The sequence below is a fragment of the Lynx rufus genome, unplaced genomic scaffold (genome assembly GCF_022079265.1).
Source record: "Lynx rufus isolate CCGP_SWC_20201006 ecotype Redwood Valley unplaced genomic scaffold, mLynRuf1.p SCAF_7, whole genome shotgun sequence".
NCBI classification, from domain to species: Eukaryota; Metazoa; Chordata; class Mammalia; order Carnivora; family Felidae; genus Lynx; species Lynx rufus.
In genome coordinates, this window is record NW_025814889.1 from 77,202,388 (window position 1) to 77,228,814 (window position 26,427).

General features: G+C 35.9%; 1 protein-coding gene across 3 annotated transcripts in view; it reads left to right on the forward strand.

The window, feature by feature from the left end:
• Positions 1-18,702, forward strand: part of LARP4 (La ribonucleoprotein 4) — a 63,610-nt gene extending 44,908 nt beyond the window's left edge. For 2 of the 3 annotated variants that reach the window (XM_047065474.1, XM_047065475.1), the window contains exons 9-16: positions 57-269; positions 1,144-1,247; positions 5,684-5,896; positions 6,600-6,648; positions 9,576-9,737; positions 14,299-14,423; positions 14,538-14,706; positions 16,304-18,702. In XM_047065474.1, the coding sequence (XP_046921430.1) occupies positions 57-269; positions 1,144-1,247; positions 5,684-5,896; positions 6,600-6,648; positions 9,576-9,737; positions 14,299-14,423; positions 14,538-14,706; positions 16,304-16,642 (1,374 nt within the window). In that variant the 3' untranslated portion in view covers positions 16,643-18,702. The remainder of the gene's footprint in view (positions 1-56; positions 270-1,143; positions 1,248-5,683; positions 5,897-6,599; positions 6,649-9,575; positions 9,738-14,298; positions 14,424-14,537; positions 14,707-16,303) is intronic. The other variant, XM_047065476.1, reaches the window with a different exon arrangement.
• The last annotated feature ends 7,725 nt before the right edge of the window (positions 18,703-26,427 follow it).

A 26,427-nucleotide genomic window follows, 5' to 3' on the forward strand; every position in this document is an offset into this window, starting at 1 on the left:
TAAATTAAATATATTTGTGAGAATATACACTTTATTATAATATGTTCCTCTTCTAGGCAAGGATAAAAGCCATCAATACATTTTTTGCAAAGAATGGTTATCGATTAATGGATTCTAGTATGTATAGTCAGCCCATTCAAACTCAAGCACAGTATGCCTCACCAGTTTTTATGCAGCCTGTATATAATCCTCACCAACAGTACTCGGTCTACAGTATTGTGCCTCAGTCTTGGTCACCAAATCCTGCACCTTACTTTGAAACGCCACTGGTAAGTGAAATCCTTACAGAATCATAAAATTTTTCACTTAAGCTGAAATTTGAAGAAAGCTAGAGTAGTTTATTTTTTGTTTTGTGTTGATATTGGTTATTTTCTGACTTTTAAGTAGTGATAATGATATCTAATCCCCTATACCAAATATACGCACGTGACTAAGGGTTAAGCTATTTGTTCCTATTTGCTGAGTGAATTAAAATAAGAGACTGGGTCAATCCTGAGTAGTTTAAAATGCTTTTAGTTTTGGTAAACTTTTTCAGAGAAAAATGTACTTTATTAAGTAATAGCCTAATGATTCCTTTTTCTGTAAATCAGGTAATATTGGAGTATTGCAAAAAGCAAATAGGTAAAATGCTTACAAATGTTTTTGCCTTATAAAAGAAATTGAAGGGGTGCCTGCCTAGCTTGTTCCGTAGAGCATGCAACTCTTGATTTCAAGGTCGTGACTTCACGCCGCACTCTGGGTGCAGAGATTACTTAAAAATGAAAAATCTTTAAAAAAAAAAAAAAAAGGCGGGGTTCATTGGGTGGCACAGCCTGCTTGGGATTCATTCTCTCCCTCCCTCTCTCTCTCTCTCTCTCTCTCTCTCTCTCTCTCTCTGCCTCTGTCTCTCTCTGTCTCTGTCTCTCTCTGTCTCTGTCTCTCTCTCTCTCTCTCTCTCTCTCCCTTTCTCCCTCTACCCCTCTCCCCTACTCATGCACACACACACACACACACACACACACACACTGTAAAGCAACAAAAAAAAGAAAGAAAGAAAAAGAAAAATTGATGCTAAGTTGTTAGTTCATCAGGAGTTTCTTACAGCCTTTACACTATATTCTGCCCTTTACATTAATTGGTTTTAAACACCAAATTTTCTTTTAGGCTCCTTTTCCCAATGGTAGTTTTGTGAATGGCTTTAATGCACCAGGATCTTATAAAACAAATGCTGCTGCTGTGAATATGGCTCGACCATTCCAAAAAAATCGGTAAGATGAAAATCATAGTGGAATTTAAAGAATACTGTGTTAATAGCAATGCTATTTACAGACTTTTTAACCAAAAGCTTAAACAATTTTACTCTCGAATTAATAAATACACTTTGATCTCAAGTGTTGATAATTTGTATAAATAAAGACTTGGAACTGGGATTGTAAATGATACATACTGATTTTTTTAAATAATAAAGATAATAGAAAATTATTTTATGATAGTAGCAAAATCTGGTGTCTAAATTAGTAGTCTGATTAGTAGTTTAATATGTAACATTTTGGAGAATGGGTTTTTTGAGGATAGAAATATTAGCTGATTTGAGTATTGAATGTTGGGAAAATGAGTTACTTAAGATTTTTAAGAATTTACTTTTGAAATGATTTCCATGAACTATAGCAGCAGCTAACATTATTGAACATTTAGTGTCTAAGGCTTTGTCTTAAGGGCTTTACATATTTTATCACAGTTTTCATAACCCGATAAGATATATACAGTTATTATGTCTATTTAAGATGAGGACATTGAAACAAAAGGGTTAAATATCATGTCTATGAGCGTGTGGCTAGTAATTGGCAGAGCCAAAATTTGAGCCCAGGCAATTTGACTTTAAAGCCTACACTTTATTTTTTTTTATTTTTTATTTTTTATTTTTTTTATTTTTTAATATATGAAATTTATTGTCAAATTGGTTTCCATACAACACCCAATGCTCATCCCAAAAGATGCCCTCTTCAGTGCCCATCACCTACTCTCCCTACCCTCCCACCCCCCATCAACCCTCAGTTTGTTCTCAGTTTTTAAGAGTCTCTTATGTAAAGCCTACACTTTAAAAAGTGTTCTAGATAAATTATTGAGAACTCTAGAAACTATTTGCTATCATATAAAAGATTAATAAGTCTGTTAAGTGTTAATTATTTTTGTATAAATGTCAACTGATAATCTCAATAATTTGGTATATATTATGATTTTTGATAGAGTATGAGTAACCAAAGAAAAGTGGGCTTCTGTGGTGGCTTAGATTTATTTAATAGTTTCATATTTATTGTTCCTTGTTTGCTTATTTTGTGAGCCTCCTAGGTTTGGGTTTTTGTTTTTTTAATTATTTCTTTTCAGGGATTTTCTCTTGCTAGATCTCATTCTCCCAGTTGGTTCTTTTTGGCAAGGAGACCACATGGGGTATGTTCTTCTAAAATGACTTCTAGGAACTTAATTCTTTTTTGTAAGGTTTTCCTGGAACATGCTTCACTGAGAAAGAAGACTCACAGTATTAAGTGTTCTTCTTAGTGGTTTCTGGAAGCATTCATAATGTATCATCCTCTCATAATCAGTTTTTTGTACTCACACAGTTTGTACTCACTGACAATTGGTTAAAGCATTTGAAGATCGTTTATGAGCATTAGGAAAACTTTACTACATATACCTATTCTTACTGCTTTATGAAGTTTCAAATGAGATCTCTTTCTGTTAACAAGGATGGATGGTTCTTTATAATTCAAAGGATTATTGTGCTCTTAAAGATGGTTTTTGGTTTGGTAATAAAGTAACACCCGCAAAATTCAAGTATTGCTAGGACATATGAGTAGAAAAGTACAGGGAGCCTCACACATTGTCCTTTAATCCCAGTCCTGCTTTCAAAACGACTAATTTCCATGAACACATAGAGATAATGATGTTTAAATCTGGGAAGACCTTTGTTATGATAATAGTTTTAAGTCATTTTACAGATGAAGAAAGTGAAAGCTGAAGAAGACAAAAATCTTGCTAGGGTTACATTGGCTGGTTATTATCAGCAGACTTGAGATTAGAACATTTCCTTTCCTCTACTATAGTTGGTAAAGTTTTTCTCCCATCCAAGTACTAACCAGGCCCGACCCTGCTTAGCTTCCGAGATCAGACGAGATCAGGCGCGTTCAGGATGGTATGGCCGTAGACGGTAAAGTTTTTCTTAAAAATAATTTAAGTAGAGCAAATAACAGCTTACAACTTCACTTGTTAGAAAATACAGATTTCTCCTGATTAGAAATGGTAGCTTTGTAGAAATAGGTTATCTATTGATTTCACTTTTTTTTTTTTAAGGAGTGAATTTTGCTATAGACAGTGAAGTAGAATAGACATCTTTCTTGTAGACTAAAAGCAGTATTTCAGTATTAGCTAAAAGTACTGGTGGTTTGCATATTTTTAACTAAAAAATGTATTAAATAGGTTCATGGTGTTCCTTTACCGTCACTTGTTTTTGTTTGCTGTGCTTTCTTGATAAAAAGGGTGAAATTACGATAAGAAAGCCAAGAATGACAGTCTAGTTATCCTTGCTTGTAAGGATATGTGCCTCTGCTTTTAAAGGTACAGGACAGGTTTTGCTTGTTTTTCAAAACCATTCACGTACAATTCCTTTTCATACCTGTGACCAGTACAGGTTGTTAATTTTTAATTACAAAAATTATACACAAATACTTTCTTCTTATAAAATGCAGATATTACAGATAAAACTAAAAGAACTTTTTGACCAACACAAGACCACTGTGTTTGTTTGTTTAAAGTTATCAAAGAAAAAGTAACTTTTAGAAAGCCCCTTTGCAGTTTATTATATGACCCTTGTAACGGCCCAGTGATGATCACTAGACCTACTTGGAGAGACTAGGACTAACTTTCAGAAGTCTGGGCATTTTTCTACCTTTCATTCTTTGTCTTTCTATCACATCACTTCTTCCTTTCCGTCTTTTATCACTTACTTCTTTTATCTTTCTTTTTATCTTTTGCCTAGACTGAGATTGTAAGTCCCTCTCGGTGAAGGGTAAGATTATGAGATCTGAGGGCTGTGTAAACCTAATAACTAATCTGTTAGTTATACTGAAATACAGTGAGCAAATTTAGGTGAATAATAGTTTCTGAACAGATACATAAACGGCATATCTACCTCATGAGGTCATTTTTAGATACGATGGATAATATAAATATTTTGAAAATTACTTAGTGTTTCTTGACATACTATCATTTTCATTGCTGTTAAAAATCTATTTTGAGGATTGCCTGGCTGACTTGGTAGAGCATGTGACTCTGGATCTCAGGGTTGATTGTTTGAGCCCCATGTTGGGTGTAGAGATTACTTTAAAAAAATAAATAAAAATTTTTTAAAAATCTATTTTGACATAAAGTAATTATTTTGAAAAGTAACATCTTACATGAAACAGCCTAACTTTGTAGCCTGATTTTTACATTTAAGTTTAATAGTAATCTAATTTTTTATTTTCTGTAAAGAATAAGGTAGGATAACTAGAGATGTTGTTGGAATTAATGCTTAATTGCTGGGTTTAGAATTATTTTGAGATTTTAAATCTCTATTCAGAGAACCAGGAATCGACAGTGTATTAATATAAATTTATAACTATGAAAATAGACTGTAAAAATTGAATATATAAACTACAAGTAAGGGGCCGAATATAAATCTCATACTTCCTTGTAAAATCTATTGAGCCAAGATCCTCAGTTGCCTGGGCTTACTTTAGGTGTTTTCGCTCTTGATTAAACTGTAGCCTCCTTTACCCGACCCCTAGCTTTATCCTCTTACAAATTATTAGGAGATTTGGGTGCTTATACCCATCATCCAAGATAAAAGCTACTTTTGTTCACAGTTATTTAGGTTTTTGTTTGTTTTTACCAAATTCCCTACCTAATTCATGAAATCACGCTAGGCTATTACTTGCATTATATTTCCTAGCTGTTGTCCCATTCCCCGCCCTCCCGCCCATAAGGATCTTTGAGCAATGAACTTATTAAGAAGCTAGAATTTTAATACATTGCACTTTTTCTCTTGTTTTCATTGGCACTCCCCTAAAGAGCCTTTTTAGATTTTTTTCACTCCCTAATTTTTCCCTATGAAAATTTAGTGCTGGAGATTATTGTATATGTATTTATGTAATGTATGAATATCTATACTTTATGTATAAAAAGAGTAAGATGAGGTTTTTTGTTTTTTCCTTTTGTCCCTCTCCCCATCCCAGAACCTTTTTTACTCCCACTTGGGGTGATGTTGCCCCATTGAGAATGTATGGCATAGACTTACCAATGAGCTTAAAGCCTGACTGATTTATATGTGTCACGACTGCAGCTGGTGTTAAATTAGGTAAAATCCTACTTGTATTTTGAGTATTGAGGTAGAAGTACCTATATTTTGAAGAACTTTGGATCTTAACCCAAATCTCTCCAAACAACTTTTTTTAAATGTAAAAATTCTTTGCCTTTTAAAAATAATACATCTGGGACATAAGTTTACATTTTTATAATGTGACACTTTTATGTTTAATTTATAAAAAATCAGAATACAGTAGAAGGCGGTTTTTAACTTAGCCTATCAAATAAGAGTTTTTACCATTAAGAGGAAAGATTTTCTGTTTTGATTTATCCTCTCATGTATGTGATCTTATGTTTCTTATAGTGTGAAGCCTCATTTTAGGTCATCGAGTGGTTCAGAGCACTCAACAGAGGGCTCTGTATCATTGGGGGATGGACAGTTAAACAGATCTGGTTCAAGGAACTTTCCAACTGAACGGCATAACCCTACAGTAACAGGGCATCAGGAGCAAAGCTATCTTCCAAAAGAAACTCCCCCTTTACAGATGGAACAGAATGGGGACTATGGTAGGGGCAGGTAAGGAAATACGGAATAAATACGGATATGGTATATGAAAATTCTTTGCTCATAATATGAGTATTTGAAGAACATGATCTAGTGATTTTTTTTGTTTTAACTATTGGTGTATGTTTATGTTAAATGAATACAGTGTTCACATAATACGGGTTAATGGTTTTTTAATAAATATTACGAAATTTATAGTGCCCATATAGAATATAGCTCTGAGTCAGAGGTTTTATAAAGTTACTCTGAAGTTCTGTATGGTTCACTGAAGAAAGAATAGCTTAGAAAGATAAGATCCTATCTGCATTCTAGTTTTAATTTCTTACAAATTCTAAACTGTGGGAATGGGGTTATACATTATTGCCCAGTCTGCCTGAATGAAACCAAAAAAACTGAATAATGATATGCTTCTGGTGTGGAAGGAGCACTACCTAATAAAAATGGGCCCATCTTATTTAGTCGTGTTGGTGGTAGTAGATGAAGTTTTTGGTAGATTAGTTTAGGATCCATTCAGAAGAATATATATTCATCTCTTCAAAATAGTGGAGATACAGAAAGTAGAATTACTTAAACTAAAAGTTCACCCATCTTCAGTAGAATATATATATATATATATATATATATATATATATACACACACATACACATTTACATTTGACAAAACGTATGAGTTGCCCCTCCCATCATCCCCACCTTTTTTTGTCGTTGCTAAAAGGAGAACTCTTTTCAGAGGTCGAAGACGACGAGAAGATGAGAGAGTCCCAGTAAGTATTTTTTTCTTTTTTACCTTTGTACATTTGTTCATTTATTTTTTCTTTTCTGATTTACTATGGCATTGGCTTGTGGTCTGTCTTTCCTTTCCAGGTTTTTGTTTTTTTGAATATAGTATTAGGCAGAGGTAAATAGAACCTGTGCTTTGACCCTAAAATACCTACTATGACTGCCACTCCCTGACCTTAAAGCACATGTATAGCTAAGGATTTGGTCTATGTTGCTCATGTGTTTTAAAAACTACTTGAATCCCTAATATATTCACATGGTTTAAAAATCAAAAAATGAAAATAATCAATGGAAACTTTATTAGTTTGTTAATGGACATTTAAGTAGTTTACAGCCATCATTTCCTGTGTGTTCAATAACATATGAAGGAGAATCCCTTTCTAGAGATTTCTAGGTCACAATTCAGTTAGTTGCTGCCAACTTACAGCTTTCTGTAGGGGTTGTGCCAATTTTCACTCGGACAGAAACTGAAAAAAAAGTTTTATTTATCGATAGCCCTACAAATATATGATTTTTTGCCAACTTTTTTTTTGATAAAGTACATCCTTCACTTTTAAAGGTCTCTGGATGGTGTTGGAAACTTAAACTGTTTATTGTCACTTGGGGGCAATTTTCTACCTTCTGCTTATTCTTCTGTCCACTAATCTTCTAAACTACTTACAGATCTGAAAAGTTTTTATAGTTGTAGACATGTTTTTTTTGTTGTTTTTTGAGAGAGAGAGAGCCTGAGCAACGGAGGGGCAGAGGGAGTGGGAGAGAGAGCAGACTCCATGCCTAGTACAGAGCCTGACGCAGGACTCGATCCCACAACCATGAGATCGTGACCTGAGTCAAAACCAAGAGTCAGACACTTAACCACCAGAGCCACCAGGCACCCCTAGACATGTTTTTATTTGAATTTTGACTTACCTAGCTTTAAATTAATCATGTTTTAATTTTTTTTATGATTTGTTCATGGGAAATGTTTGCCATTTCTTAACTGGGAGCAAAAGTTGAGGAATCGGAATGATATAGGAACACACAGAGGTTTCAAGAAAACCCTGCCTAGAGTTTACAGATAAATCATAAATTTGTGGTACGATGCTTATTTTAAATGTGTAGTAGTGAATTTTATATATATAGTTTATAGGGTACATGTAATATATGTACAAGCATATTACGTATATATAAGTAGTGAAAAGTATTTTCAAAGAAGAAAATGTATTGCATTGTAACACAGAATAGTCCTTAGGGCAAACAGTACACCTTTTAAAACAGTACTGTTTTTTGTTATAGCTTTCTGTATACCATGACCAGCCTGAATGGCAACAACTTGCAGCAGTCCACATGAATCCTCAGATGACCCTAAACAATGGAGGAGAGGGAGATTAGTTTCAAAGTCCATTTAATATGTTGAAAATACCCACACTGAGGACTGAAGTTTGGGGTGAAGAAAAAGGAGACAAACATGTTCTCCAGTAGGACAAGCAGAGTGGAGGTGCCTTTGTGTGCAGGAAGGAGGTTTTAGCTAGAGATAAAATTTAGGATTTGTAAGCTTACACAAAGTAATTGAGATCATAAGAGTAGATGAAATCATTCAAAGGACTCTGCAGAGAGAGTGATTTAAATAGAGGAATGGTCAAGAATAGAACTTTGAGAACATAGTAGCTTTGTGCTAAAGAATGAGATTATTTATTTTGCTCTTTGAAGTATCCAAAATCTGAGTAGAAATGGCTGGTAGACAAATGGATGTTTAGGTTTCAGGTAAAGGTCTAAGTTGAAAATATTGAAAGTGTACGTACAATTCAATGAGTTTTGGTAAGTTTTCAGTGGTGTGTAACCAGAAAGTCCCCCAAAGTGAAAAAGATTGTTGTAAGGCTCACTGAATTCTACTTCTTAAACCAATAGGTTATGTTAACTAAAGTCAAAAAAAATTTGAGAAAAAAATTTTTGAAAGATTGTTTGCATATAGGTAGTAGCTGAAGCCATGTATAATTGCTATCCCACAGGGAGAGTATGGAAGTGAAAAGAATAGTAACCACATAGAAACTAAGAGCATCAAAAGGCGTGGGTAGAGAGAGACAAACACATGATTGTGAGATCTGAGATTTGGGAGGAAGAGGTATCACAGAAACTAAGGGAGGAATGAAGGAGCTCCCAAAGGAAAGAATATTTACCATACCAGGTGCTACATGAGGTTTGGGGGGGGCGGGGGGGGGAGAATCTGTCAGCTTTGGCATTGTGGAAGACTTTGATGATTTGTCAAAGCAATCTTAGTGGTGATGAGTACAAAGGTGAGGAAATAGAAAGTAGAGGAAGTACAAGTGAGAGTCTTGCCAGAGGGTATATAGGGTGGTGGGTGGAAGGGCAGATCAGATTTTCAAGAAAGGATATTATTGTTCTCTCTTGAGACTATAGGTAAATAGGTTTTTGTTTTTAAGGAAGTTACCGCAAATTTAGAAAGCAAATAGCAGAGATTGGTTAAAAGGCTTATGGAGTGTGGGGTGCCTGGGTAGCTAAGTTGGTTAAGCATCCTACTCGGTTTTGGTTCAGGTCATGATCTCACGGTTGTGAGATCTAGCCCCACGTTGGGTTCTGTGCTGATAGTGTGGAGCCTGCTTGGGATTCTCTCTCTCTGCCCTTCCCCCACGCGTGCACACACACACTCTCAAAATACATAAACTTAAAAAAAAAAAAAGGCTTATGGAGTGTAGCAGAGTTTGCAAGAGAAACAAGAGAGGGAGTTGACTAAAGGTAAGTAGGATTGATAAAGAAAAACGAGAGCTCAACTGAAATGAGAAGCCAAGAATTTATAGGAGAACGAACAGTTCTGTGCTTTAGAGTTTTGTTTCCTTGCAGCTTTTAGCTTCTGTGGTACAGGATTAGAGAATGAGATTGGCATGTGACCTGTTTTATGATTTGTGTCTTTTAGAGACCCCAGTCTTCATCAGCTGAAGCAAAGGCTCCAACGCCAAAGTTTGATTTATTAGCCTCAAATTTTCCTCCTTTACCTGGAAGTTCATCAAGAACTCCAGGTGAACTTGTTTTGGAGAGTAGGATGTCTGATGTTGTTAAAGGTGTCTACAAAGAAAAGGTAAACACTGAAGCATCAGTCTTTTACCTTATGGGACCATAGTCAGCCTTTGTTTCCAGAATTATTATTTAAAATTTTATTTGCACCTAATATGTATTTCTGGCAGTTGTTATTCATGGGATTTTCAGCACACGTTGAGTATTATTAAAAGATTTATGATAAAGCTGCACAGGCCAATAAAATGTTGCTTCATTTTTGCATGTCTTTGTATCAGTTCAGCTTGGTAGAACTAATTGATGCAAGCTGGTGGAAAGTGGTGTTTGCGCTGAAGTGCCTGTAATTAGCCAATGATGTAAAGGGATCCTAAGTTAGTTTGCTAAACTCAGGCTTTCCAGTAGTGGAGAGTTGATGTCAAAAGATTGGGCTGCCCCATCCTAAAATATTTTTGAGTATAGACCTCTTCCTATGGTAAAATCCTTACACCACACAGATTTCTCATTTTCTTCCCTTTTTCTTCTTAATTCAGTTTTCATTTTTATCTCATAGTGTGCATGTACATAGTATATCTAGGCTTATAATGAAAAATAGATAGTAGTTCCCTGCAACCACTTCAACTCTAGCTTTTTCTTCTATTGTTTTCCCCATATAACATGGTTATACTGATACCTCTTTTCTTCTTCTTTTTAAGTAATCTCTACACCCAGTGTGGGGCTAGAATTCATGACCCCAAGATTAAGAATCACATGCTCCCCTGACAACCAGCCAGGCATTCCAATATACTGCTGTTTCTTGACATTCCAATTTTCAGTGTCTATTAACTTCCCATTCTAGAAGCTGAGGATTTAGTTCTCTTAAATCAACATACTTTTCTCATCTTCCCTGTATATTGTACTACGTCATATCTGGGATACCATCCATTGTAAGATGCCCCGTTATTTTAGTGTCACTAAGAAAGTAAAAGCATTGCCACTTATATTAGGATATGCCATCATTTGTAAGTCACATCTCAATATTACATATTTTTTTCATAACTGAACTTCAGTTCAGAAAATTGCTATTATTTCTCCTTCTTGTACTCTCAGTGGCAGGCTGCACAATGCACAATCCTGTAGCTAGGGCTTTCTTTTGCCATCATCATCCTGGGAATTTTCCTTAGTCTCTTTTGTTGCATCCTCTCTTTTTCTTAATCTTGTTTTACTTTCCTGTATTATGGTGGGTCACATCTTCCTGAGCTTCCTGAATAAATGGGTTTTAGTATGTTTCTTGAGATCTTGCGTTCTGAAAATGTTTTTCTGTTCTCATATTTGATCAGTAGCTTATTTGTGTAGAGTTCTGTATTAGAAATCATTTTCCCGTGGAATTTTGAAGGTATTTTTTTGTCTTCCCTTTTAAAAAATGTGCAATATTGTAGTTATTTAATCAGTCTTGAGATAGACGTTTTTTTCATGTTTTCCACCTTTGAAAATCAGGCTGCCCTGTAATTAAAAGTTATTGTAGTTTAAGTGGCATTGTTTTTTTCTTAGTAATTAATCCATAAAATAATAGTGCATTTTACAGTTGATGGCTTCTCAGATTTGTTGAGGTGTGATTCACACACACATATTTTTAAAGAAGAAGAATAATAAAGTGTGCCTTCCCTTGTAATCCCAACCCACAATTGTGGACGTTAAACATCAGCATCTTAGCAGTGCCATCTGTCTCCCCCTTTATTTATAATTCTTCCTATTCCTTCCCTTCCTCCCCATCAGAGATAAACATCCTGACTTTGCAATAATAATTTTCTTGCTTTTCTTTATAGTTTTACCACTCCAGGTTGGGAAATTTTTTCTGTAGAGCTGGGCCAGACAGTAAATATTTTAGGCTTTGTGGGCCGCATGCTAAAAACTTAAAAACCACGCTTAGTTCATAGGCCGTACCAACAAAAGTCATAAACTAGATTTGGCCAGTGAGCCTTGGTTTGTCAACCCCTAATATACAGTATACTGTTCGTTGTGCCTGTTTTGAACACAATATAAATGGAATTGTATGTATTCTTCTGTTGTGTGAAATTCATCACTGCTGATACAGATGACTAGTTCATTTTGCATTGTTGTATTCTGTTGTAAGAATGTCATTATTCTGCTATTGGACACTTGAGCTGTCTTTCTGTCTGACATTATAAGCAATTATGCTATGAATGTTCAAACCATACATGACCCTACTTTAAGGGTATTACATAGTGGAATTGCTGAGTGGTAGGGCATCTTTTAAAATTTAATTTTCCATATTTTATGGGCCGTTTGAGTTTCTTCTTTTGCAGAGTCAAGTATTTGGTACTTTATCTGTTGGGTTATCTCTTATTTTGCAGATTCATGGAATTTAAAAAATTTATTTTGTATACTAATCCTTTGTCAGTTATGTATGTTTTCTACCTATGGTTTTCAGTCTTTAGTATTTGTAAGTGAAAACAAGTTCTTAATCTTATTTTATGGTTTGTTCTTTTTATATCTTGCTTAGGAAATGATCTGTCTTCCAGAGATTCTTTTCAGAAATCTATCATTCTGATTCCTGATAGTTCTGTAACCTCTTTTTTCCCTCTCTAGAGGTTTTAGGATCTTTTATTTAACCCTTCTATTCTATGAAATTTTATGAAGGTATATCTTGCTATGGCTCCTTTTTTTTTTCTTTTTGAGGGAAAGAGCATGCACCCGTATGCGTGAGCAGGGGAGGGGCAGAGAGAGGGATAGAGAATCCCAGCCAGGTTCCACTCTGTCAGTGCAAAGCCCAACATGGGGCTCAATTTCACGAACTACGAGAAGATGACCTGAGCCAAAATAAAAGTCAAAATGCTCAACTGATTGAGCCACCCAGCCACCCTGTTGTGGCTCTTTTTTTTCTTTTTTTTTTTTTTTTTTTTTAATTCATTGCTGTGGATACTTGGGAAACCCTTTCAATCTGGAAACTTGTCCTTACCTTCTAGAAAATTTTCCTGTATTATGTATTTTTTTCATGTTTGTTTATTTTTGAGAGAGAGTATGAACAGGGGAGGAGTAGAGAGAGAAGGGGAGGATACGGAGGATCCGAAGCAGGCTGTGTGCTGACAGTAGCAAGCCCAATGAGGGTCTCAAACCCACGAACCACAAGATCATGCCCTGAGCCAAAGTTGAACACTCAACTGACTGAGCCACCCAAGCACCCATAATGTGTCTTTGATAAATTCTTCACCTTTCTTTTTTCTCTTTCTTGAACTTTTAATTTGATATTGCACCTTGTAGGTTGAATCTCTAATTTTTGTTGTTTTGGCTTTCCTAATATTTATTTTTGTACTTGTCTATATTTTCTACAAAGTTTTTCTGAATGTTACCTTTAAACCTGCTGAAATTTGTATTGCATGAATCGATTTTAATTTCTAGGGCTTACTGTTTTTCTTTTTTAATTGTAGTAAAATACATAAAATATAAAATTTACCATCTTCAGCATTGTTTAGTGTGTACTGTTCAGTTGTGTTAAGTACATTTGCATTGTTGTGCTTCTAATCTCTAGGACTCTTCGTCTTTTTTTTTTTTTTTTAATGTTTGTTTATTTTTGAGAGAGAGACAGAGCATGAGCAGGGGAGGGGCAGGGGTAGAGGGAGACACAGAATCAGAAGCAGGCTTCAGGCTCTGAGCTGTCAGCACAGAGCCCGAATGGGGCTCAAACTCTCGAGCTGTGAGATCATAACCTGAGCCAAAGTCAGAGGCTTAACCAACTGAGCCACCCACGTGCCCCCAGGACTCTTCATCTTGTAAATATAAAATGCTGTAGGGGGTGTCTGGCCGGGACAGTTGGTAGAGTGTACTACTCTTGGTCTCTGGATTGTGAGATCAAGCCCTACGTTGGGTGTAGAGATTACTTAAAAATAAAAACATTTGAAAGAAGTAGATAATAAATAAAATACTATACCCTTACACAGCAATTCCCATTACCCACTTCTGTCCCCTTTGCTCAGCCCCTGTCAACCACCATTCTACTTAGTATGAATGTGACTACTCGAGGTATCTCATATAAGTGGAATCATGTAATATTTGTCTTTTTGTGACTGGCTTATTTCACATAGCATAATGTCCTTAAGGTTCATCCATTGTGGTAGTGTGTACTAGTATGTACTTCCTTTCATTGCACTGTAATGTTCCATTATATGGATAGACCTCAATTTGTTTATCCATTCACCAGTTGATGAGCTTTCAGGTTTGTACCCAAACCTAATAATGCTACTATGAACATTTGTGTATTAAGTTTTTGTGTAGACATGTATTTTCTCTTACATATATTTTGCTGGGTCACATGGTAACTCTATGTTTAGCTTTTTGAGGAACTGTGAGACTGTTTTCCAAAATGACCGCACCATTGTACATTGTCACCCTCAGTGTACGAGAGTTCCAATTATCTCCATATCATCACTAACATTTGTTATTGTGTGTCTTACTGATTATAGCCATCCTAGTGAGTGTGAAATGGTTGGTTTCTCATTGTGGTTTTGATTTGCATTTCCCTAATAACTGATGGTAGTTGAGCATCTTTTCATGTGCTTATTGGCCATTTGTATATCTTCTTTGAAGAAGTGTCGATATAAATCAATTTTGAAATATGATTTTACTTTAAGGATAACGAAGAGTTGAGAGTTAGTTGCCCAGTGCCTGCAGAGGATGAACAGACAGACTGCACCTCTGCCCAGCAACTCAGTATGAGTACCAGTCCTCCATGTACCGCTGAGCTTCCTGCACTAAGGTACAGTTTCAGTATAGAAGATCTTCCACATTGAAATTACTTTTTCTTCTGATCGTTTGCTTAGGTGTTTTTGTGTGCTGTATTAAGTCTGATATCAAGCTCTCTTTTCCTTAGCACAACTCAGCAAGTAAAGGATCCAATAGAGGATTCCACTGTTCAGAAGGATGTTCTCAACCAGACAACTATACCAGTTTCTTCCCCCAGTACTGCAAAGCCATCAAGGACAAATAGTGCTTCACCATGTAATAGTAACATAAATGCAGCTGTAGCTATGGCCCTACAGGTAACTTGATGAGTTTGCTATGTGAGAAAAAAACAATAGGTTAAATAATGAGATTTTTTTTTTTGTTTCCCGCATAAGTCTTTGCTAGAGTAGAGTCATTGGAAATAGCCCAAATTGAGGCTGCCTGCCTCAAATGAAGCTAAAGAAATTTAAAATCACTGTGAGGAAACAGGAAATTTTAGCCTTTGGGAGATAGTGAGGAAGTCACTATTCATTCTGGGTTTTTTTAATGGCTTTTTTCTGATCATCCTATAGCTAAGTGAAGCTTCTTTCTTACTCAGATTATGATGAGTGTATTGTTTTTGGGCTAGTGTAAAGAGGCTTTGAGACCCTTGAAATTCTTTTTTTATAATGCTTATTAACAAGTCTTATGAGGGCCACTCCTATTTTTATTCAGTTTCCAGAAATTGTTTTTATAATTAAGGAAATACAGAAAAGCAAGGAGAAAAACACAAAATTTGTGTATAATCTTTTCATTCATTGATATAACTAATTGCAGTTTGGTTATAGTTCCTTTTTTCTAGGTTAAGAACAGTTTATTTTGTTATTTAATAATAATAGAATGGCAGCTACCAATTACTGAATAGCCTGCTCTATGCCAAGACCAGTGCTAAAGACTTTTTACATGCTTTATCCCATTCTCATAACACCCCTATTGTCCATTTTTTTCTGATGAAGTAATTAAGACTTAATCAGTCCTCTATTAATACATTATTGGTTCCCAGATGCTGTTAAGATTCTCGTGGAATCCATCTTAGGGTACTTTGTAGCCAGGGAGGACAGAATAGAATCATTTCATTTCATCACATGAATGTACATTATTAACTTAATCTGTCCTTCCTTATTAGACATTTAGGGTTGTTTCCAGTTTTTTTCATCACCGTAAACAATGTTGACATGAACATCCTTCAGATAAATTCCTCAAGTGAAGTTATTGTTACATAAATTGCCAAGGCATTTTATTATTTTCAGCGAAGTTACTGTGTTTTTGTTTTAAGATTGTTCCAATACACTTTAATAGCAATGTGTATGAGACTGCCTATTGCCCTTCCCTAGAAGATGACCTACTGGGGTGCCTGGGTGGTTCAGTGGGTTAAGCATCCAGCACAGGTCATGATCTCACAGTTTGTGAGTTTGAGCCCTGCATTGGGCTCTGTGCTGACAGTGTGGAGCCTGCTTGGGATTCTCTGTCTCCATCTCTCTCTGCCCCTCCCCTGATGCACCCTCTCATAAATAAATAAACATTACCAATAAATAAATAAATAAATAACTTGCTGATTTTCTTATGGGTCACATTATCCTTTTTTTTTTTTTTAATGTTTATTTTTGAGAGAGAGAGAGAGAGAGAGAGAGAACATGAGCAGGGGAAGGGCAGAGAGAGAGGGAAACACAGAATCCGAAACAAGACTCCAGGCTCCAAGCTGTCATAACAGAGCCTGATGCAGGGCTCGAACTCCCAAACCGTGAGATCATGACCTGAGCTGAAGTTGGACGCTCAACTGACTGAGCCACCCAGGTGCCCCTCACACTGTCCTTTTTGTAGCTTATTATTTAGAGAATGTGTACCATAAGTTTGTTTCTTATCTTCCCTTCAAAGGAACCCCGAAAGCTAAGTTATGCTGAAGTGTGCCAGAAGCCCCCTAAAGAACCATCTCCAGTTCTTGTGCAGCCACTACGAGAACTTCGCTCCAATGTAGTGTCTCCCACCAAAAATGAAGAGAATGGAGCTGCTGAGAAGTCCATTGAGAAATCACATGAGAAGCCAGAAGCAAGGGCTAGTAAGGAATATTCTGGTTTCCGAGGCAATACCATTCCCAGGGGAGCAGCTGGAAAAATCAGGGAACAGAGACGCCAGTTTGGCCATAGGGCTATACCTCAGGGAGTGACTCGACGTAATGGCAAAGAGCAATACGTGCCACCCAGATCACCAAAGTAAAACAAACTATTCAGAAACTTCTCTCTCTTCCCATTAAAACTTGAGCCGTGGCTGTATTGAACTGTTCTGGAGGGGAAGGGGTAGCCAGGAAGGAAGCAGGAGAAAAGTCTATGTCCTTAAATCATTGTGGATTTTGGAGTTGTGAGCAGTAGAATCCCAAAATTCATCTCTAAAGTGATTTTAAAATGCTGGAGGATTCCAATCAGTATAAATATATATATATATATGTATACATATATAAAAATATAATTTTTCTATTTTTGTTTTTGATTTTAATTTGCAGAGATCTTCTGCCTAGAATCAATTTTGAGGGTTCAGATTTAGCTTGGGGAAAAAAACATATTACACATCCTTCAGTATAGGAGATGAGGGAGTGAGAGAAAATATTTTTTGAAGAAGCATTTCTGTAAAATTAGAAATTACTTTTTTTAATCTATTTAAAGTTTGGCTTGGAGAATGCCATCTCTGCCTCTATGGCCTTGTGTTGCAAAGCAGATCAGTGGCTGGAGTGCCTGTTGTGGTGTGAGTGTGTGCAAGAGTGATTGAAGCCAAATCTGTTGTCATGTTAGTAAATGATTTGCAAACTGAATGTAATACTGGAGTAGATTTTTTTTTCCATTTTGAAATTCAGTCTGAACAAGCTGTTAAACTCTGATTATACTTAGAGATGTGACTATCAGTCAGCTTGATACTCAAGGAAAGAATGGGGGTTATTCAGAAAATCAAAAATTTGTTTTAGATCTGAGTGGATAGGTCAAATGGACTTCAGAGGTTTAAACTGCTTTGTGATTTCCTGCCCCCCCCACAATAGGAAACAGGTTTTTTTGTTACTTCATTTGTTTGTTATTCTCTGTTCTTTGACTACCCACCCCCAAAAGCAAAATAACCACCATTCTACAGAATTGTATGTTTCTAACTGCCTTGACCAGTCTAGTCAAATCATATAACTGTTTTAAATTTCCGAATTGAACATTGAAGTAGTTTATTCTTCTGTTCACGTGTTTAGAATTTTAGATCCCAGAATGGTAGGTCAGACTGACCCTGCAGTAATTTATTCGTGTGTTAAAGATGAAACATTGTAACTGATCCTTAAAGTATTAAATAGTGTAGAAGTAAAAAAAATTTTTTTTTAACTTAATTTGGGGGCAACTTTTTTCTGTTTACAGTATATTTTATCATCTTCTTCCTTCCCTTTCTCAAAAAAAAAGAAATACAGTTTGAAATTCACAGAAACAGAACCAGCAAGTCGAGATTTTTGAGTTAAGGTGAGAAAGATAGTTGAAGAAAATTAATACATACTTTCTCAGTGAATAAAGTTGTAGCTGTCATATTAAGTAGGCAAGTTTACATGCTGGTGTTTAGAAAATGGCTAAAATATTAAAACCATGTTGCATTAATCTGTTTTAAGTCAGATCATTTTTAGAGTTCTATGTAAGGTGGGGTTTTGTTTTCTTTTTAGGGATAGTTTGTAATGGTAATAACTGTCCCTTATGTTAGTGAATTACATATGTACAAATTGAAACTGTAAATTGTGAACACTGGAAAGCACCATTGTGACATAGAGTAAACATCTTAGTAATATATTAAAATGAATGTAAATGGAGGTTAAAATTACATTACTGTGAAACTCATCTTCCAACTCTAAGTTAAGCTTTGGAGATTTGTATTAGTAGGTAACTAAACACTGCACATTTCTGTACAAGCCAGAATTATTTCTTTGTAACTTATTATTCAGCTTGGCAGTTGCTTTTGATTTGGTGAATTGATAACATGGTATATAATATATTTAAGCAGTTTGAAACTATTCATTTCTACACACTATTTTTTAAAATCATATACTAGAATGAAACATACAATAAAACTACCTGTGCTGAAATTTGGGGGAAGTTTAGGTCCTTGAAAAAAAAAAAGTATTAATAATCATTGACTACATCTATGATAAAAGTGCTTATTTTGGTTTACTTAGATAATGCTGCAGTTGGTGGAAATGATAAACATTTAAAGTGTTAACACTCTGTGAATGCCTTGGATTTAAGAGAATAAACATTTTATAAAAATCACTTGGTAAGGATTATAAACTTAATTATTGCACTTAAAATGAAACTTTACTTTTCTTACAATGTGTCACAGAAATACGCTTGTATGCTGTGTGACTTACTGTTAGTCCACCCAGCTTCCCAAAACTAAATGTTCTAACTGAAACAAAGGAAGAGTCTTCTTCTTGAAGAAAGCAACTGTGTTCTTGCTTTTTTCCCCCCAAAATGCTATTGAAAGTAGAAATTTAAAGACATAATTGTTTTTAAATTTCTTATAAAATAGTGTTTTTAATTTAATTTGCCTCATTACAGCTAATAGTTCCCAGTTTGGTGGGATGTATATGGAAGAGAGAGAGAGAGTGTGTGTGTGAGTGTGTGTGTGTGTGTGTGATATATATATATATATTCACAGTATTTAGCATTTATTTTATTACAGCAAATTTAAGGTTTGTATCTAAATGATGCCTATGAGTTGTGTGAACTTGTTTGGGGTTTTTTCCAGCAGTTCTCTGTAACTGATGCGGGTTGGGCATTTATTGTAGTTCAATTATTTATTTGGTTCTTTAGAAGGAGGAATTTAAATGTCAGTTTTTTCTCTTCATCCTTCTGACTTAACACTTCCTTGGGCTGTTGAAGGCTAAAAGTATATACAGATGATATTGAGTGCATAGTACAGTGGTTTTCTGTCATAGTTCTTACTGCATGAAGAGAATAAGAGTCACACAAGTTCATCGCTTTGCACTTCATAGAGAAGGTATACGGAGATACTGCAAACCTGTCTCTCTTTCCTATGCTGATAATTGAGGTTGTCATGATCTCTAGGGCCTGCCTGTCTCTATCAGTTTTGCAAATATAGACACTGGCATTCAAAAGAGTGATCCATCTATAACTTTATTCAACTGGATTTTGGAAGAAGATAAGATCTTTCAATGATAAGGGTTTATTGTTGTTATGTGCTCGATTTGCATGTGATCAAATGACATGCCAATTTTTATTTTCAGTTCCTAAAATTAAGGTAGCTTGAATATTGTTTCACATTCCTTTTTAAATAACCAGGTTGGCTTTGCAAAAGGCTTAATAATAATGGAGTGTTAGCATCTGCTGGAGCAGAAAATAGTATTTAAAAGTTACTGAACACTTTCTTGAGCTTTATTAGTTACAGCCTTAATATTTAGTCTCTTGGCTTAAATATCCACTGGTTTTACTTTGACACAGTTGAACAGCACTGGGGTTAGGTCTCCTGATATTTGTGTTGGGCATGTACATTAACCCTGTTTTAAAATAACATACCCATTTTGTTTGTTTTTATAGAAAAGATAAAATGCAAAGAGGACAGTGTGTTCCTTTTGAGGATTTTTATAAATTCTTAATTATATGATGAGGTTTTTTTCCCAACTTTTTATATTTCCTTACGATTTGATGGTCATTAATTTAACTTTAGGCTTTTTTGGTGTATGCTAACTTAGCTAGTCTGAGCTTCCAAGAAGATACATAGACATTTCAGTTTTTAATTAATTGAATGAGGACATTTTAAGAAGTTGAAAGAGAATTTGTTTTCAAGTTGAGAGTAAATTCTCTTTCTTTCAGAATCGTCTGATTATTAAATAATTTAACGTTTATTTTAAAAAGTAGCAACTTTTTATGAATTGTTGAGTAGACTGTTCCTAAAAAAGTACAACTCCTATGTCAACAGGCTGTGTATAAAATAAAATGGTTTTATTTTCAGTTTTTCAGCACAAAACACTGATCAGTATATATAAGGAAACGTCTATATCAAGTTGGGTTTTTTTGTTTTGTTTTGTTTTTTTTGCCTGATTACATGTCTTTTGAGTGACCCCTGTCAAATGTTGGGGGTCGGGGATCAGAACCAGTTATCCGGCTTCTGTTTTGTCCATTGCTTAGGTTTGTTCCTGTTGTCCAAACTGCTCCCTCCCCCCAACCCCCCCCCCACAAAAAAGATGGTGTGACACATGCTCATGCATACTATGTTAAAATGAGTACATCCTTGTATTTGTATTTTTGTTTTCAACATTGCCAAGGTGCTACGGGAAATTAAAGTAACACAAAATTAGAAAAAATAAAATTATTTAAAAGCAGAACTGGTTTCCTTTTCTCCAGGTGGTTTATGTCTAATGACTGCTTGTGTTTATTTTTCCCTAATTTTATATGTTGCCCACTCTCTAGTTCCATCATTATTCTGGTCTCAGCTTTTTTGGGGGTGGGGTTGGTTTGGTTTGGGGGAGTGGGGTATCGGCTGTGTGAAATTTCTTCTGCAAAGTGAGGGAAGAGAGAAGATTCAGCTTTATGATCCTAGGGTTTTCTTACATTCTTTTACTGTCAGAAGCAGATGTTGATGGGGCGGGGGGGGGGGGGGGGTAGAACCAAGGGCAATGTGAGGTTTAAGGATTTTGCTTTCATGAGGCAGATTATAGCCTGACCTGAGTATGTAGATTCTAGGCTTTCAAACTTTTTATTTCTAAGAGAAAACCTTTAGTTTATCTTTAGCTCTTCACCACACCTTTGCTTTGTATCAAACTCTAGATAGAGCTAAATGATTTGGGGGGCTTTTTAAAGGGAAAGTTCACTGGAGAATTTAAATGAATCTTTTAATCTCTCTGTCTTTAAAACTATGTTAAGCAATAATGGAAGAAAAAGGCAAAGATGGAAAAGCTGAGAGAATCTCTGGCTCTAAAACAGCTGATTATTGTAAAAATGTGAAAACCCAACATTTCTTTTTTAAGTTTATTTATTTGGAAAGAGTGCCTGCAGAGTGTAGGGAGGGGCAGAGGGGGGGGTTGGGTAGAGAGAATCCCAAACAGGCTCCATCCACACTGTCAGCACAGAGCCCAATGTGGGGCTTGAACTCACAAACTGTGAGATGACCTGAGCCTTTTGAAACCAGGAGCTGGCTGCCCAACCAAGTCACCCAGGTGTCCGTATCCACCCCCCCCTTTTTAAACATTTATTGAATATAGTACTAAGAAAACACTAAAGTATTTCATAGCCATCCTGCCACAGTTTATTCTTCAATTGTTAAGATGAGCTTTTTTATGTAGCAAAATGCTACTTAGTAGCATTGCCCTTTAAACAGCTTTAATTTGATAATGAACAGTTAGCTTAATGAAGATAATATCAGTTAGTAAAATGTTTCCAGTAATAATAGGTTTACAAAGTTGTACATTAGCAAAGCCTTAGGGCCTTAAGTCAGTAGGTTAGTAGTTTATTTGGGCAAGAGATGGGGTGTATAATTTAAATTTCTTTATCATATCAGGGCACAGTGTAATTGTGTATGCTTTTTAGTGGACTAATAACCAAACTGGTGAACTCAATTATGTAGGCTTTGTGTTGTATTTAAAATGAATGGATGTGCCAGGAGCCTTATGACTAAAATAATACATATGTAACCATGCCCTTTATATTTTAATTATGCCTTTTGGGAAATACTAATCTAAATATATATGTCTCCCAAGTTTAAATTTCAGTTATATGTCCAGAAATTTTTTGCACAGTTTAACAGTTACTGTTAAAGGATTGTGAATTTCCTTAAAACTCTGGGATAAAAACTATCGAGGGTGTTCTTAGTTTGTATGAGGGTTGATAGGATTAGGAATACACAGGAAATGATCAGCCCTCCCGGGAGGGGAAAGCATTAACTTCCAAGCTGACTCTTGATCAGTATGTGTTGGCTAGGTAGGTAAAGGGATGGGAAGCATACCGGCAAATAGTGCAAGTGAAAGAGGCAAATTCAGCATAATAGTTTGGAATAGATGGAGCATAGATTTCAGTAGCGTGTGGCAAGAGAAAAGCTGAAGAATTTCATTTGTAGATAAATCGTAACCAATCATTGTATGCTAAGAAAATGAGTTTTCACTTGATTCTGCAGGGAATGAGAACCACGAGAAAGCAGAGGGTTATGGTTAGATTTGAAGTTGAGAACACAATTCTGGTGTCTATGTAAATAGTTTGGGATTGGGTTGTCCAGGTGAGCAGGATGTTTGGAATTAAGGGAACAGCCATTAAGATAGTGTGGTAGATTAGGACAAAGATGTCTACATCCTAATCGCCAGAACCTCTGAAAGTTACTTTATATAGCAAAAGGGATTTTGCAGCTGTAATTAACGACCTTGAAATGGGGTGATTATCCTGGATTATCCAGGTGAGCTCAATATAATCACAAAAATAATCTTAAGAGGGAGACTAGAATCAGAGTCAGTAGATGTGATGATGGAAGAGTAAAGTGATGCATCCAAGAGCCAAGAAATGCCGGCAGCTTCCAGAAGTTGGAAGAGGCGCAAGGAAAAGATTCTCTCCTGGATCCCCCAGAAGGAACCAGCCCAGGCAACACTTCGTTTTGCCCCATAAAACTCAGATTTATGACCTCCAGAACTATAAAAGAATAAATGTGTTCTAAACCACTAAATTAGTGGTAATTTGCTACAGCAGCAATAGGAAACTAATCAGATGGAGAGAAAGGGTCAGATATACATGCTTTTAAGGAAGTAGAATGAACAGGATCTGTGTTGTCTGGTTGGATGTGAGAATGTGGGGAAATTTTTAGGATGCCTATAAGACATGTTTGGTAAGTAACCTGACAAGTCATGAGTGACTTAAGATCAGAAGTAAGTTAAAGAATGAGAAGAGGGCTAGGTATAGAACCCTGAAAAAATGTTGAAGTTGGCACGCGTGTGTGTGTATAATCCCCATGTTTTGGCAAAAATGAGGAAAAACCAGTTTTATGTACTGTTACAAGAGTATAAAATGATAAAACCATTTTGGAGAGCAACTTGGCTATATTTAGAGAAAGTGACAAGCACACCTTGCAAAATCATGATTCCACTTCTGGATTATATACCCTGGGGGAACTGCTGGACTTTATTCATGGCCACTACAAGAATGTTGCAGCTTTTTTATTTTTTTCCAGACAATGAGATGCTAAAAACAATGTCCCTCGATATAATGTCCAATCAACTATAGTATGTCTTAATGATGGTATACTGTACATCATTTAAAATGAATGAACAGGAACAGCTCTTATGTGTCAAAAGAGCAAGTTAGATTGGCATATAGAGTTTGATACCTTTTTTAATAGTCTTAAGATTATATTATGGGTACATCTATTAAAAGTTATAAAAATGTACTAATATGTTTGGAAATGATACAAGCTGCAAGATGGTGGATACCTTTTAAGTAACCATCTTTGGGGAATCAGGAGGGTGTGAGATAGAACATTAGGGATGCATGTATAGGCCTTCACATGTATCTATAATGTCTTCAAAGTTCTGAAGCAGAAATAGGTGGTGAGATGGGTAAACAGGTATAATTCTTTACACTTAAATATGTTTTCAAGGGGCACCTGGGTGGCTCAGTCGGTTAAGCATCCGGCTTCAGCTCAGGTCATGATCTCATGGTTTGTGAGTTCAAGCCCCACATTGGACTCTGCACTGACAGTGCAGAGCCTGCCTGAGATTCTCTGTCTCTCTCTCTGCCCCTCCCCTACTTGCAAGCTCGCTCTCTCTCTCTCCCCCCCTTCTCTCAAAATCAACTTAAAAAAACTTTTCAAATAAAAACAATTTTTAAAAATATAAAAGAAAAAGTAGCAGAAGGGATGTTAAAGAAATTAAAAGAGAAAATGTAGAGTGTTCAAGATAAATGCCACATAAGTGAGATGACTGAAGATTCCATTGGATGTGAAAATTGGGCAGTTACTGGTAACAATTACCAAACTGATTGAATAGACTATGAATGGAAGCCTGGATAATACAGGGTTGAAAAGAGGTTGGAAAGTAGGTAGAGGGAAGCCAATTGCCTATTTTAAATGTCCAGTGGTGGAGCTGGATCCAACTACATAATCTTACTCTAGCCCCTATCTCTCCATCTCTCCCTTCTTCCCTCTCTTTTTTCCCCTACCCTTCTCTCCCATGCCCAGTCTACTAGCTGTGTATTGGCTTCTTTCTCAAGTGAGCTTTCTCCATGTGACAGGAAAGATTGAACAGTAGCTGTTGCAGATTTATAGGGCCCTTGCAGCAACTTCCAGATAGGGAACATATTCTCCTCCCTAGTATCCACATAGCAAATCTTTTACACAACAGGACAGATCACCCTCAAGAGTTCTGCACTTTTATGGTCTCTTAGCTTATGATTTCCAGAAATCGAGAGACATGATACTAGCTAGCATCCACGTATCATTTAAGTATCTCTTATTTGTTATTGCTAAGATTAGATTTTCTTGATTTATGGTGAGTTTTAATTTTTTTCATGTTTATTAGCCATTTATTATTATTTGTTACTTATTTTTCCATTAGGTTGTCATTTTTTGTTTACTGGCATGACTCTTTTTCACGTTCTGGATATTTCATTGTTAAATATATTGGAAATAGATTCTTACCAGTATTTTTTAAGATTTTTAACTTCTGCATTGTCTCTTGTACTTTTAATTGGTTTTGAGGCCCTACCTATCAACCGTTTCCTATACGACTTGCTTAAAAAAGCCTTCCTTGGGGCGCCTGGGTGGCTCAGTCGGTTAAGTGTCCGACTTCAGCCAGGTCACGATCTCGCGGTCCGTGAGTTCGAGCCCCGCGTCGGGCTCTGGGCTGATGGCTCGGAGCCTGGAGCCTGCTTCCGATTCTGTGTCTCCCTCTCTCTCTGCCCCTCCCCCGTTCATGCTCTGTCTCTCTCTGTCCCAAAAATAAAATTAAAAAAAAAAAAAAAAAGCCTTCCTTATCTTGAAGTTATTAAATATTTTTTTCTATTTTCTTCTAATAATAATTTTGCTTTTTTAAATTTTAGCTTTAACTTTTTAAATGTTTGTTTATTTTGAGGGAGAGAGGGAGAGAATGAGCAGTTAATGGGCAGAGAGAGAATCCCAAGCAGGCTCCATGCTCCGCATGGATGGACCCTGATGTGGGGCTCAATCTCACAACCTTGAGACTGCGACCTGAACCAAAATCAAGAGTCAGATGCTTAACTGAGCCACCCAGATGCCCCTTAAATTTTAGCTTTAAATACATTCAGTTTATTTTGGTGCATTATGAAAGTGTTTAACCTATTTTCTCTGAATAGCCTTTGGTTCAAAAACCATTTGCTGAATACATGATCTTTTTTCCCCTTATTTGAGATGCCACCTTTATCATAAAGCAAATTCCCAGTTATGAATAAGTCTGTTTCTTCAGTATTTATCAAATTTCTTTTATCTCATTCCTGCATTAATAACACCCCATTTTAACTCCTATAGCCTTTCAGTATATTTTGCTGTCAAAGGGCAAACTGCTCCCATGGTTGATTTTGTTAAAATCTCTGGCTATTCTTGCGATTTTTTTCTTTAACATGAATTTTAGAGTCACCTAACAAATTTTGTTTTAAAATTCTGTTGGGGTTTCTATGGATATTATATTGCACTTACAGGAAATTTTGGGGAAAGTAACTTTTTGGTGTTGAGGCTTATAGCTTTATAGCATGCTTTGATCTCTTCAAGAACATCCTCCTTTTAAATTTTTTACTTTTAATTTTTCTTGACTTCCCTTGAGCCTTTTATCTTCTATTTAGCATTAGCTTCTCAAGTTACAATTTAGAAAATTGGAATAGGATTTTGATAAAAATTGCACGGATTTTTAGAGATTAATTTTTGGAGTATTGATATCTTTTTTTTTTTTTCCATTTAGGTCTTCTTTATTTTTTGTTTGTTTATTTTAAACGTTTATTTTTGAGAGAGAGTGGGAGAGGGGCAGAGAGAGAGGGAGACAGGATCTGAAG